The following is a 12,369-nucleotide window of genomic DNA, read 5'->3' as shown; positions in this document are numbered from 1 at the left end:
CCTGCCACCACACCCAGCTAATTTTTGTATTTTTAGGAGAGACAAGGTTTCACTGTGTTGGCTAGGCTGGTCTCAAACTCCCAACCTCGTGATCTGCCTGCCTCAGCCTCCCAAAGTGCTGGGACTACAAGCATGACCACCGCGCTCGGCCAGTGATACAATTTATTTGAGACTCACTTTTGTTGTCTCATCAGTGTTGAAAAGGCATGGTTTTAAAAGTTATGTCTTACTAACTCTAACAGTTGAATTCTAACTTCCTTTTCAATGCAAACATTGAAAACGATGTTTTAAATTTTCAATGGCTAGGGACTTTTTTAAACTAAATTTTTCTTGTTAGTTTGTTGTTTTATTGATAGTACTCAGTTATCTTATATTGCCTACACTTTTAAAAAATTTGTTGAGATTATATTGTCCAATATATGGCTGAAGTTCCATTTAAGTAGTATTTTTAATATGACATTTTATACAGATTCATTAGCTTAATGTTATCAATTGTTCTTCAAGTCTTCTACCTCATTATTTTTCATTTACTGGATATGCAAACATCTATGGTAAGGGATTCCACCACAGCTGTGTAATTGACAGTTTAGTCATGTATATAATCAGTTACTTAATTATATACTTATAAACTATGTTTTAGTACAGAAATGTTCATACCAATGGTGGTAAATTTATACCTTGATGAATTATAATCTAATCAATATGAAATATATATATTCATCTTCTTTAATTTTTTATACTTGAATTTCATTTATACTAGATATTAATACTGCCATACCATCTTTCTCTTTGTTACTATTTTTCTAACTTTTTTTTTCAACGTTTATCTGTACTTTTTTTTTCGCTTTATATGTGTTGCATGCAAGCAGCTTAGAGTTGGTTTTATTTTGTTTTAACCCAATCTTCTTTTAATTGGGAAGTTTATTTATATTTATTGTGATCATGGATACATTTGCATTTGTTCTTTTATATAACTTTTAAAATTTTCCTGTTTTCTTTTTTGTTTTAATTCCTCTTCCTGGTTAGGTTTACCTTGTGCATTTTCTTTTAACCTTTACTGATTTGGGGAATGCACATTCTACTTTTTCTTTTTTTTTTTTTTCTTTTTTTTGAGATGGAGTCTTTCTCTGTCGCTCAGGCTGGAATACAATGGCTTGATCTCGGCTCACCGTAACCTCCGCCTCCTGGGTTCAAGCAATTATCCTGCCTCAGCTTCCCGAGTAGCTGGATTGCAGGCATCCGCCACCATGCCTGGCTAATTTTTTTGTATTTTTTGTAGAGATGGGATTTCACCATGTCAGCCAGCATGGTCTCGATTTCCTGACCTCATGATCCATCCGCCTCAGCCTCCCAAAGTGCTGGGATTACAGGCGTGAGCCACCACTCCAGGCCCTTGCGCATTCTACTTTTTCTTATGATTTTCCTTAATTTTAACAATCACATTTAAGCTTAAGATTTTTGTCAAACTCAAGAGTTAATGATTATCTATATCTTCCTCATTTAAAATATAATAAGCTTAGGTCTTCCTTGATCACTTCTCCCGTCCATATTTATACATTCTGTATTTTTTTTTTTTTTTTTTTTTTTCTTTTGAGACGGAGTCTGGCTGTGTCGCCCAGGCTGGAGTGCAGTGGCGCGATCTCGGCTCACTGCAAGCTCCGTCTCCCGGGCTCACGCCATTCTCCCGCCTCAGCCTCCGAGTAGCTGGGACTACAGGCGCCCGCCACCATGCCCGGCTAGTTTTTTTGTGTTTTTAGTGGAGACGGGATTTCACCATGTTAGCCAGGATGGTCTTGATCTCCTGACCTCGTGATCCACCCGCCTCGGCATCCTAAAGTGCTGGGATTACAGGCTTTGTAATTTTTTATAATTCTTTGTCTTGTACTCATATTAGTTTTTCCGTATTCTATACACACATAATTCTTCCAGAGGTGGTGTGTTGGTACTAAAATTTCTAAGTTTTTGCATGTCCTTAACTGTAATGAAGCTGTCCTTATTTTGGCCTCCTATTGAATAATTGTTTAAATAAATACAAAATTCTTTCAAAGTCGTTTTCTCTCAGAAATTGGAAGATTTTGATGTTACTTTTTAATATCAGTTTTGCAGATAAAGTGTCATATCAATCTGTTTCTAATTCATTTCTTTGTAAGTTATTTAATTTTCTCTCTAAAATCTTTTAGAATTTTTATCTTCTTGGTGTTCTGAAATATCACCAGTATGCAACTCAATAAAGATCTTCTATTGTTTACCTTGTTCAGTACTGTAAAATAATTATCTGGAAATATCATTTCAATCTAGTAATTATGTTTCTTTGGCTTTGGGAAATTTTATTCCATTATATTAGTATTATTATTTATTTCTGCATATCTCAGGCATCTTTTCATGGCAAGTGGTAGGAAAACACAGCTAAAATGACTTAACGAAAAGATAAATTAATTGATCCCGGTACTAAAATGGCCTATGTTGGTACTTATTTAAGACACAACTTTATCCAGAGTCTCACTCTCATTAAAGCTGATTTTCTCTTTCTTTTAATTTTTTTTTATAGGAAGAAATTTTACGACATGTTTGAAGACTCACCTCTTTATCTATGGCAGTCTCAGGCTGAAATCTGCCAAGTTTATGTCCAGTGGTATGATCACTGAATTTTCTACCAGCTCTATAAAATTCTATGTGTATTACTGGCTGTAATAGGGTTATGAATTCAATTTCTTAGCTAGTCACCATAGCCAGAAAAACAATAATCTGATTATCCAGACCTAAGATTCATACCCTGTGTTGAAATCAGGCATGGAGCCAGCTTTACCCAAATTGAATTTGAGTAGACTCAAAATGGATTGAGAATGGTACAAGAATAGTTTCCATTGCCCTGAGAGAAACTGAAGTATGCCATTGGCAAAAAAAGGAGGAATTGATGTTGAGTGTCTATTTCTAGCTGAACATACAGATGCTCCTATACTTTCCATTTTCTCTGTTTGATTTTTCTGAGTGCATATTAAAATTTCTTAACCCATTTTCCTTGCTTCTTAAGCTTATCATTAACACTTTTTTCTTTGTCCTTTTATATTGTATTATGGCAATATTCTTTGAGTTGATCTTTCAGCCCACTGTTGTGTTTTTCAGTTATATGGATCTATCAAGTATGTGTGTGTGTGTGTGTGTGTGTATTTCATGAAGAAAGCTTTATTTCAAAGTCTCTAATTGAGTCTCTGTCAATGTAACATATTCTCACATTTTAAATTATATTTTATTCTAAAGCCCTGCTTTGCTTGTCCTGTCAACCTCATTTTCTCATTATAATAATGTTAGTTCCTTCTAATGTTCAATCATTTCTGCTCATTTTTGTGTTTTAGTATTTCTGTCCACTTGCCTCCTCTAGTCACTAAGATCAGTCTCTTATGACAGAGGTTGGCTGGGCCACTAGGAGGACAGTACTGTGTGCTTCAGCTCTCATTCTGGGAACAGGAGCTCTTTGTCCTCCCTGGAGCATTGCTCTGCCTCAGGGCCCACTTGCCCACACTCTGCTTTAGCCTGTGGGCAGACACTTTTGCTGCCTGTTGCTTAGTACAGATCAGAGAGGGGAGTGGTGCCTGCTAGCCTAGCTCTCACCTTCGTTTCTCAATTAATAACTTGTCTGATGAATGCTTGAAGCTGTCTTTGTATCTTGTGGCAACTGACTTTGTGTTCAGGGCTCCTCCTTCACTCTTCCCATCACAGCATTCTTTTGCTTATGTTTAGTCATGTTTTGCTTCACTTTAACAACTTTGTGTATTCAATCCTGTCTATTGTCTATCTTTCTAGAATCCTGTAACATTTCTATTCTGTTGGTGGCTTTCTTTTTTTCCACGCTGTTTTGGATTTACTTTTTCTTTGATTTTTTTTTTTTTTTTTTTTTTTTTTTTTTGCTGTTTTATAGGATTTCAGATGGGAAGGAAGGTAGATATGTGTGTATAGACAACAATCTCAATCCAAGTGCTTTCTTTTAGTTTCTGTGTAATTAAAAATTCTATTCTGTTTCTTCCAAATCATATGGAAAGGAGAAAATAACTTTATGCCTGTCTTGAAATATGGGAATGACAGAAAAGTATTGAGTCAGGGAGGAAGGAAGGAACTAATGTTCATTCAGAGTCTACTGCTCATCAAGCCATGTCTTTAGTTTGGTGACAACTGAGTTCCAGATGGAAAATTTTGTTTAATATGGATAAGTAATGAGATAAATTACAAACCTCCACCCACACACCACTTTGACATCTATGAAATGCTCTTTTCTACTGGTAATCAGAGAAACTTAACGTACTTTGTTACAAAGAAACCTAAGCATATCTTGCTCTTTCTACTCCCCAGAAGACAAACTGATTTACACAGGTTATCCAAAGCCGCACCATTCCCAGGGCTCTTGGCAACCATGGTCTAGAGTAACTATTACAGCAATCAATAAAAAGCCAAATCTGATAAGATTATTTAAAATGTGATATATAAAAAAGCTAATTAAGTTGGCTTCCAGACAAGGGAAATCTTGCTAAGAGTCATTTGTTTTACAGCAAATCGTATTTCAAATTTTAGAATAAAATAAGATATATACATGTATCTTATTTGTATTAAGTTCTTGTGAGTGTGCACATATTTTATTAACTTAATCAGATGATGAACTTAATCTTTCTGCTGTGAATTTTTAATTCTAACTATTTAACCTGAAGCAGTTGCCAAAATTTGAAATACGTTTCCGTGATATCTGCCAGTGAATGAGAGATATAGTAGATTTCGTCAAGTACAAGTAATACTTTATAAGATTTGGAAGTACATTTTAAGGTACTTATTAATTATAAAAATCTTATATGATGCAACTCTGTGCACTTAATTTATACCCAGATCATTTCACACCAGAACCCACACCAGTAAGACCACAAAAAGAAGCTCTTGTCTCATGAAGAATCTTTGCAATTTATTTTAATAATTTTATCATATGTGGAACTTTTAGAATACTGAACTACTTTATTATATAAAAATATTTCATTGTATTTATCTTAAGTAGCTAACACAATGTCTTTAGTTCAAAGTTTGTCTTCAGTCTATAAAGACATTCAAACTTGTTTGACTGTTTCAAAAATATGCTAATTTATCCCAGTCTAGAGGAAACCTTTTTAGGATTCTAAGACATAAGCTTCTCAATGAATTCTAGACAACCACAGCTCAAAAAATTCAAACAAAATTAGATGTATAAAAGTTTTTACCTCATCTAGTTCATGGTGGTAACTATGTCAGATTGAAACAAAATAACATTAAGTACAAAATGAGAACTCTTTTTTTACAGTTAAAATCCAAACTGGCATTCAGATGTATATGTTAGTGTAATAATTATACTTATTTTATATATCAGAAACCTGTACTCATCTTGTGAAACACATGCCTTATCCTTTAAAAATTGGAAAGTTACAAAATATTGAAGAAAGGGTGTGCTTACCTTTCTTCATGGAAATTGACATCTGTTTCTGATGTTACACAGGCATAAATAATCAAGTGGAGAAGTGTTCCTTTCCTCACACAGGCAATAGGTTGCACCCACTTTAATAGTCTCATATAATTATGTAAGGGGTGGTTCATTCTAAGAGTCAATATTATGCCTTTTTATTAGACTATATGGTGGGTGATCACTATGTATTCATAATTTGAACTTTGAAATTTGATTACTGTCTACTTGAAACCAATCACTTAATTTAATTATTGCTTATAAGTTTGTTTCACCTACCATGGCTCCTTTGTAATGCAAAACCACAAACCAAAGTCCAGTAGTTTCCCCTTATCCATGGGAGATACTTTCCAAGACCCCCCAGTGGATGCCTGAAACTCAGTACTAAACGCTATGTATACTATCTTTTTCTTACAAATATGTACATATGATAAAATTTAATTTGCGAATTAGACACAGCAAGAAATTAACAACAAAAATAATAAAATGTAACAATTATCAACACATAGTATAAGAAAATTTGTGTGAATGTGTTCTTTCTTAAAATATCTTATTCATTGTACTCACCTATGCTTGGGCTGTAGTTGACCACAGTAATTGAAACTGCAGAAAGTGAAATCTCAGAAAAAGGATGACTACTGTAGTTAACAGTAGTAGTCATAGGAGAATTACATAGCCTTGGTGGAAAACTAACTACCGTCCTCCTACTGAATAAAAGACAGATCATCAAGAAAAGTAAATGAAGAATTGCAGCATTGTCATTTACTCCTTAAAATCTGTTATGCACCAGTAAATTGAAGACAAAACTGAACTATCCAAGAGAACATATCAGAATAAAATATGGCAAATTCTCATACCATCAGTATGTATCTGTGTCTTCCAGAGATATGACTCAGGGAAGCATAAACTTCTTAAGAAAGTAGTTAACAAATTATCTTGTGAAAACTATAATGTTTTATTAAATCAAGCTAACTTTAGACATCAGATATGACAACTTGATTGAAAATGCCTCATCTGATGCATTCTGTTTTCTGTCCCTAGAGCATTTTTATTCACTCTCAATTATTAATTCAGAAACATTTATTGAGTAGTAACTATATATGACGTGGTATATTGGGATCTCCCAAGAAACTACCAGGTTAATAAGAAAGAAAAGTAGATATTTGCAGCAGAATGTGCAGAGTGTAATATGTACACTAACTGTGGCAATACTGGTTGGTATCTCAAATATGTAAAGTCCTAAACAGTATTCTTAATCAGCCAGAGACTTTTTTCAACTGGTGGTTCAGAGACCAAGCATTCTACCATAGAGTACCTCTTTCATCTTCAATTCATGGTTTTCTATGTTGTCATGTTCACTTGTATTGAACCATGAAAGGGAAAGAGCATAGAGCAGTTCTAGGGACATTGTTTTGGATCAGGTCTGTTGTGGCCATGTAGCTGTAATAATTGCAAGGGAGGTTGGAAAGTGTAGTTCCTAGGAGGAAGAGGAAACACATTTGTCAATAGTCCTTTTCCAGATGCTGTGGGACCACAGCTATGGATGAGGGTTAGTCAGGGAAGGCTCTCTGAAGAAAAGGATGTCCATATTGTATTGATTTTGGTGAGTTAGAACTAACCAGGATAATATTGGAGTAGCAAAGAAAAACGAATACGAGCAAGATCATCGTAGATGGAAGAGCATGTGCAGATCATGGACAGGAAAGAGGATGGTGAAATGAAGAAATTGCAACATGGGTTCTCATGAAGGAATGGAAAGAGAGGTGAGCAAGAAGGACTATGGATGCTTTTGTAATGGGGATGTCCACCTTGTAAGGTTTAAGACTCCAATTTTTTTTTTTTTTTTTTTTTGAGATCACCCGATAAGCATTGTAGGTGGTGAAGTAAGCAGGCCAAGAGTAAGGTCAGTAAAATCAGTAAGGATGACGTCACAGTCATAAACTCAGAAAGGTTGAAGTCTTGAACTGTGGCAGTTGAGATTAAGAGTCGGAAGGATGTATTAGACCTCTAGGACATAGACACTACTGAACTTGGAGGACAACTTGAAGGTGAGATGAGTGAAAGTAGGGCCTAATGTGACTTCAAGATTTTTGACTTCCTGGGAAGAGCAGAGGGACAAAAAAGTGGGGTATGTTCAGAGGCAGGAAGAGAAAAAGACTCCATCATCAAGAAAGCCATGAGATGACAGTTTTAAAGTGGTAGAAAAATATAACTGCAAAAGTTGCAAAAAGGTGAAGAAAATGAGGACCAAAAGGTCTTTTGTCAGTGTGGGAATTAGAATCTCACTGGTGACTTGCTAAGTTCAACTTGAGAATTTAAATTGATTGCTTAACAGTAAGCACTTCAACAACATTGGAAATGATAAAGCACCACAATCATGCCAGAAATTTGTTATAAGTAATACAACAGCTTACCCTAGTGTTTAAGTGATTTAGTTATAGAGGCAAAAGGGCTTTAATTTTAAATATTAATATTTAATATTTATCACAGTGATATTGGGCAAAGTTTAAAATGAATATGATTATGCTTTGAATATACAAAAATGGTCTTTAGTACAGAACTATTGGAATTCTAACTTGGATATTTATTCATGTGAAAGCTTTAATCTCTGTGTAAATTCTTTGGGAACCTTGATGATGATAGTGCATACGATTATTATTACTCAAAAGTCATACCGAGTGTTGAAATTTGCAATAATGAATTTAAAATTTCAATATTAAAATGATAGAAAATTACACTATAAGCAAGAGTAATGATTTGTGGAACTCATGACAACAACATTTCAAAGTAGGATCAGTAAGGGTATTTTGAAGCCCGCTTATGTGATAATATAATTGACTTTTATTTAGTAGCCAAAGTTAAAATTTTAATAGCAGACATTTCATATGCAGTAAAAAAAATCTCTGAATGATAAAGAACAGCTTATAGACAATTAGCAAAACTGGGCTTAGTAGAATAGAAAATCGAGGTTGTATTAAGAAAATCTTTCAAAAATTAAAAGGTAATACTGAGTTGTCTGTAACAAATCTCAAAGAACAAAAAGTGATAGAGAAATAATGTGTTGTATATTTAGTTATAGAATCTTTGATCCTATTAAAATCTAAAATAATATGCCTCATATTCTATTAGAAGTCAAAAGCTTACGTGGAAAATGACCTGCATCTTTACTAAAATTACAATATGGTGGATTATTATGAAAAACAGTAGTAATCTGTCTTTTGTTTGGTTGTTTTGGTTTTATTTTTCTGTTGGCTCGCCAGGCATGAGATAAATACAATGCTCCCATGTTATAAAATAAGACAAAACATAGACCAATACAGAGAACACTACAAAAATTGATCTATTTCCCCAATATGAAATCAGCAAACCATACCCAAATTACCTGGCTATCCACAGAAGACTCCACCAATGATCTGCTAAATCAGACTTTTACAGGCCAGGAGAACAAGGATCGTGCAATGATGTAACATTTGCAATAAGACGAAGTTTTAGGTCCCAACCTTCCACCTGAAAGTTTTATAACCTTAGGTTGGTCATTTTACTTCTCTGAATTTCTGATCCCTTATGCACAAAATGGAAATAATAAACTCACCTTTATTAGGGTTATGTTAGAAACAAAGTAGACAATGTATGAGAAAATCTCATTATACTATAAAGTACTGTATAGCATAATCATCTGGGGTTTACAAGTGGCATTACATAATGCTTATTTATTATGCTGATGATCCTTTTTCAATAATACAAGAAAGCATTAGGAGCACAATACACGATAGACCATTTATGAACCTTTGAGGTAGAGAAACAATATATCTTGGACTTTTCTAAAGCCAAACATGATTTATTATTGTGGTCTTAGGAATAAGATAAATCTTTGGGGAAATGGCTATAGAGTAACTTTTTAATTGAGTTGCTGTAATAACAGGAAAACTAATGTAGCTTATGCTTTCTCAGAACTCTACATCACCAAGATATTTACAGGAATTGGCAGACATTGTTCACATTTATTGAATGTGAACAATTTACTTCATTTACCCACATTTACTTCATTTAGATACTTAATATTTGTTATCCCATTGAATTCTTACAGCAACTTATGAAGCTGCTCCTATATTTTTCCCATTTTACAGATGAGGAAACTAAGGCATAAAGTGGTGAACTGACTTGCCCAAAAGATCCTTAGAAACAGAGATTCCATAAACGTCTTTGGTTGCCAGTTCTAACGTTAATAATCTCCAGGCATCAATCTCCAGGCCTCCCCTCCTCCTTTCATTACTCTACTCATGTAATTATTATTTTCATCTGTAAACATTGAGCCTTCATAGCCTGATTCATCCTGACTATGCTTAATAAATACGTCCACAAAAATTGCCTGCCCAAAAGGAAATACTTCCGGATAAATTTCCTGTGTTGTGGTTAAAGAAAATGAAACAAATTACGATCACTTGCTTGTTCATTAAGGTAAATATATCCAAATTAGAGTTAATATTGAATGAACTATTCATTGCCCTCATTGAGATATTCCAAGCACAGACCCCAGGTAAATAACCAGTTAATCTAAAATAAAGACCAAATTGAGAGCCAGTGTGAGCACAGCTGCCCCATTCCCTTACAAATCTCTTCAGTTTTATTGAAAACATCAAAGGCAATATCTGTTTTCTTTTATATCTAATAAATTTAAAATAAGTCTCAGTGTACACATTGAAATAAAATATTAGAATGACCAAATTGCCAAACATTAATCTCTTATTTTATTCAATTAAGATTTGCTGAAGACCCTCTGGGCTAGTTGATGGAAGTCTACAAAAGACTGGTTTCAGTCTTTTTAGACATAGTTTCTGGCCTGAAAACTTCCTCCTAGAGAGAAAAGCACTTAGGTGCGCTTACAGGAATCAAGAAATGGTGGCAAAGGCATTTTAGGGAGAAGAAACTGTGTGGATAAAGGTTTGATACCCTGAAAGAGTCATAGTTTTTCAGTACTCTTGGTGCATGAAGTCTACAGGGGACAGACTGCATAGCAAAGTACAAGTGAGATTGTTAAAGGTTTTATCTTCATCTCGCAGTTTGCATGGGACACCAAAATATGTGGAGCAAGATTAAATTTGCTTCTCAGAAAAGTCAGTCTGATGCTTGTCTGAGGAATAAATTGGAAGGCACAAAAACAGTTAGAGGTCCTAACAGGCAGGAGACCATGAGGGCGTGACTGAGGGCACTAAATGGGAATGGTGAGACCTGGTAGTTGCAGAAGCTTTATGGGAGGCAGAGGCATCATGAATGTTAAGGAATTTGATGTGGGTAAGTGAAGGACGATTTCTCATTTCTGAGATTATTCTGTTTCTGGGCAGTGGGGTCTCATTTATCTGAGGATCAAGAGAGGTCTGAGTTCAAGGTACAATTGAGGCTACCAGAGCAAATGAAATCAACCGAAATGAATCAGTAGAGCAAAGATAGCAAGCCAGATGAGTATCAGAAATGAGTGGGTCTAACTCTCTAATAGATCTAAGGAAAAAAAATTTAAGAAATAGATGTAGACAGGTAGGGGAGGAAAAATTACTGTGCAAGCCACTGACAGTGGGGAAACTAGTGAACCCATGTACTTTTCAAAGTCCATCTACTCGAAGTGTGGTCCACAGATCTTCCACTGTGACATCACCTGAGAACTTCTTAGAAAGGCAGAATCTCAGGCCCAGCCCCATAGCTAATTAATCTGAATATTCATTTTAACAAGATTCCCTGTCAATTACCACCTCTGAGAAAGCACTGGCTTTAAGGATGCAATTGGTTTCCTGCTCTAGGTCATTGTTTTGATGTGCAAATATGGACCTGGTATTGTCAAATCTGCTTTTTCATGAGGCAATACCCCCATTTTAGAACTTAGCAGTTAAGTGGTCAGGGTCCCAGAAGGGAGCAGAATTACCCCAGATGAATCAAATGTAGAGACTTAAATAAAGGACTTCTTGCAGGGGCTGGTTAGAATTAAGAGGACAAGCACGGGATGGTGAGATGTCCAGTGATAAGCAGCAGTGCAGTGGGAAGCGTTACCGCCTTCTAGGGCTGAAGGAAAAGGAGAAGAAAGTGAGTTATCAGACCCCACTGAGAGCTGGCAAGCTACAGAAAGGGCTGCTTAAGGCTGTTGCCCGGAGACACAGCACAGAAAGGAGCAAGCAGGAAAACATCCTCTGAATTCTCTCTTGCAATTCTTCAGTTTTCTACTGATGTCTTAAGTTGGCCAAACCCATCTGGCAGCCACTTACAAGGTAGCTCACTGGAGTCACCTCCTAGAACAAGTGGGCAAGGCAAAAACAGATTAAAAACAACAACAAAAAATAGAAATACTGTGCAAGCCAAACAAAAAGTACTATGTAAGGCAAACCAAAAGTCCTCTGGTTCTCGGACCAAACCAAAGGTAGGGCTGCTTATTCTCTGGACCCAATAATGAGATGCAGATGAACTGGCAAAGAAGAGAGTTTATTTCTGTAACTGGATACAGGGAGAAGGCTGGGAAAATGTCTCCAGAACAACTCAAAATTACAAGATTTTCCAGAGCATATATATCTTCTAAGCTATATATCTAAGTGTATGTATACCTGCATCTAAAGACATAAGTCATTAACCTCTTGCAATGTATAATTAAGTCAAAGTTTTGAAGACCTTGCCCTGGAACCTTAGTAAATTTATATAATCTAGATGGGTCCAGGTACTGGGGTGAGTACCCTTATCTTATCTCCTGCTAGATCATGGAGGTTTGGGGACTTCTTTCAGACCCCCAGTTAACTTGTTTGTGGAGGCCTGGGGAGTTTCTTCAGAACCCCAGTAAAACTTGATGTATCATAAATGGGTCCTGTTAAGAATTCCTTCATTATCTTGTCATGCTTCAAGGCCCAGGAAAGACCTGGGCAAAACTC

General features: G+C 35.5%; 1 protein-coding gene across 1 annotated transcript in view; it reads right to left on the bottom strand.

Moving 5' to 3' along the window:
• The window catches only part of TRPA1 (transient receptor potential cation channel subfamily A member 1), a 68,574-nt gene extending 63,082 nt beyond the window's left edge, over nt 1-5,492 (bottom strand). The window contains 1 exon segment of the mRNA XM_017872726.1: nt 5,462-5,492. Coding sequence (XP_017728215.1) covers nt 5,462-5,483 — 22 coding nt within the window. The 5' untranslated portion in view covers nt 5,484-5,492.
• Nucleotides 5,493-12,369: the final 6,877 nt, after the last annotated feature.

This window comes from Rhinopithecus bieti, unplaced genomic scaffold, assembly GCF_001698545.2.
Source record: "Rhinopithecus bieti isolate Rb0 unplaced genomic scaffold, ASM169854v2 scaffold_6536, whole genome shotgun sequence".
In the NCBI taxonomy this organism is placed as follows: domain Eukaryota; kingdom Metazoa; phylum Chordata; class Mammalia; order Primates; family Cercopithecidae; genus Rhinopithecus; species Rhinopithecus bieti.
Note: the sequence above shows the minus strand (reverse complement) of the source record. Positions and strands in the feature narration are given on the sequence as shown.